This window comes from Lactuca virosa, chromosome 5 (genome assembly GCF_052849685.1).
Source record: "Lactuca virosa cultivar CGN04683 chromosome 5, Lactuca_virosa_CGN04683_v6, whole genome shotgun sequence".
In the NCBI taxonomy this organism is placed as follows: Eukaryota; Viridiplantae; Streptophyta; class Magnoliopsida; order Asterales; family Asteraceae; genus Lactuca; species Lactuca virosa.
The window spans coordinates 128,974,361-128,976,751 of record NC_136430.1 but is presented as its reverse complement, the minus strand read 5'-3'; the positions used below and the strand labels follow the sequence as shown (position 1 = coordinate 128,976,751).

The following is a 2,391-nucleotide window of genomic DNA, read 5'->3' as shown; positions in this document are numbered from 1 at the left end:
ATAGGATAATATTAAAATACGCTGCCATAATAAATAGGGATAATGACTTGAAAGGGTAACGAACTTTCGACTTTGTTCACATTTAGTCACTAAACTTTTTTTCGTTATCTATTTGCCATTGAACTATTGAAACTGTTCACATTTTACCCTTATGACCGGCTGTTACCGGTCATAAGGGTAAAATATGAACAATTTCAATAGTTTAGTGGCAAATAGATAACGAAAAAAAGTTTAGTGACTAAATGTGAACAAAATCGAAAGTTCATTTCCCTCTAAAAAGTTCAATGATTAAATGTGAACAAACTTCCTCTTGTATTATGTTTTAGCAAATTATTTATTTTTGTTAAATTGTAGCAACATTTGTTGATGAAGAAATCTATAAAATAAAAAAACAAAACCCTGAAAATATATTTAAAAAAAAATAAAAAACCGAAACCGAAATGAAAAACCAATGGTTTGACATTTTCCAAAATAAAAAATCAAAATTTCCAACCTGATTTTGGTTTTACAAAAAAATGAACCATTCGGCCGACTGCGTGTGATACGTAGCCCTCGATTACCGCACCAAAAAAATTGATTTAACATCAACCCAAAGCTCACAATCCATAAGCAACAAATCCCCCGAAACCCAATTATCAATCCCGCGTCAAACCGTTGATGAAGATGCTTCCGAGAAACTCTACTACTTGAAAACACTTAATACAATGTTGCTCAAAGAGACCGTTGAGCGACGTCAACAGGTGCGTACGCTGACCCGTGTTAATCGCTCTTTGGGATCTGAGTTGAATCGGTGTGAATCCCAGTTAAATGGGTTAATTGAACGAGCGGTGATGTTGGAATTCGAGAATGAATTGGTGTCTGGTTTTTTTTCCGTGCTGGGGAAAGAAATGTCGGAGATTAGCGGTAAGGAGAGGGTTGCAATGGAGGAGAAAATCCGAAGATTGGAGAGAGACGCAAGTCGGGTTTTAGAGGAGAGAAATGCAATCGAGAAAGCGAACAACAAGAAAGTCGCTGATTTTGAGGAGAAATGTATCGTGAGTTCTAAAAAAGTGGCGGATATGAGAACTGAGATTGATGTCCTGGTGAAAGAAAAACAAGAAATGGAGGGAGCTTTCCAAAAATTATCTGAAGAAAAGAATATGGTTTCTAAAGATTTGCAGGAGGCTTTGAAGAAGACAGAACACCAGAAACTCCTAATAGATGAAATTCTCGTGGAGAAAACGAGAATAAATAATGCCAAGAATCAAGGGGAAAGTTACATAGTTCAGCTCAATGGAGAAATGGATGACTTAAAGAACACAATTCGGACACTTGAATCATCTAGATTTAGTCAAGACTATAAAATTATGCAGTTAGAGTCTAATTTGAGCGATTTAAGTGCAGCAGTGGATAGAGCCAAAACAGAAAGGAACAAGGCTCAATCCAAACTTGAGAAAGAAAAACTCAACTCGAGAGAAAAGATTTCAAAGATGAAGAATGATTTCGAACTGAGATTGCAAGGGAAGATGTCAATGGCGACTAGAGGCATGACCACACTCGAAAAAGAGAAGAAAGAATTGGAAAACACTTGTGCATGGTTAAAATCCACTGTTGAAGATGTCAATAGGAAACATTCTTACACGTTTAATGATCTAAATCGTTCTGAAGCTAAAATGGAACGAGTCTTGAGCATCTTGAAGACCACCTCTTTGATCTGTAACTCAAATGGGAGATGATCACAAGGGTATTGATAAAAAAACTGAATTTGGAGACGATATCAAACATCATGTAAAAGAAGTTGAAGCGATCATGAAAGCTTTTGAAGCAATCAAGAAAACTTTCAAGGATAAAGAGAAAGAAGTTGAAGCATCTACGAAAGCATTCAAGGATATAGCGAAGGGGAAGAAGTTCTGGACAATGGTGTCATGTGCAACCACTGCCATTCAAAACCAACCATTCATACAGTTGTATCACATTGCATATACTAGTATGACATTTATCCTATATAAAGGATATAAGAGATTACTCACGTTAAAATGGTTTGCTTTCTTGATGTTCTAACACTATTTGAACATTATAACTCAAATCATCATGTATTAACACATCAATTCGAATATATATATATATATATATATATATATATATATATATATATATATATATATATATATATATATATATATATATATATATATATATATATATATAGCTGTTCATTATTTGGATAAAATTGAATTGTCCAATTCAACAATTTGTATTGGACTATTTGGTTCGGATTTTTGGATTGGTTTTCAACAAACCCGAATTATTATTTTGAATTTCGGATTAGTTTTTGGTTTATAAAATAAGAACCGAGTAGTCCAAAAAAACCGAATAAACATTTATTATTTATTTATTTATAATATATATCTG

The 2,391-nt window shown here is 33.6% G+C and overlaps 1 protein-coding gene across 1 annotated transcript; it reads left to right on the top strand.

Annotated features, from left to right (window-relative positions):
- Nucleotides 1-627: 627 nt before the first annotated feature.
- Nucleotides 628-1,934, top strand: LOC145117023 (uncharacterized). The gene has a single exon (XM_079053332.1). The coding sequence runs from the start codon at nt 705-707 to the stop codon at nt 1,713-1,715; it is 1,011 nt and encodes a 336-aa protein (XP_078909458.1). The 5' UTR covers nt 628-704; the 3' UTR covers nt 1,716-1,934.
- The last annotated feature ends 457 nt before the right edge of the window (nt 1,935-2,391 follow it).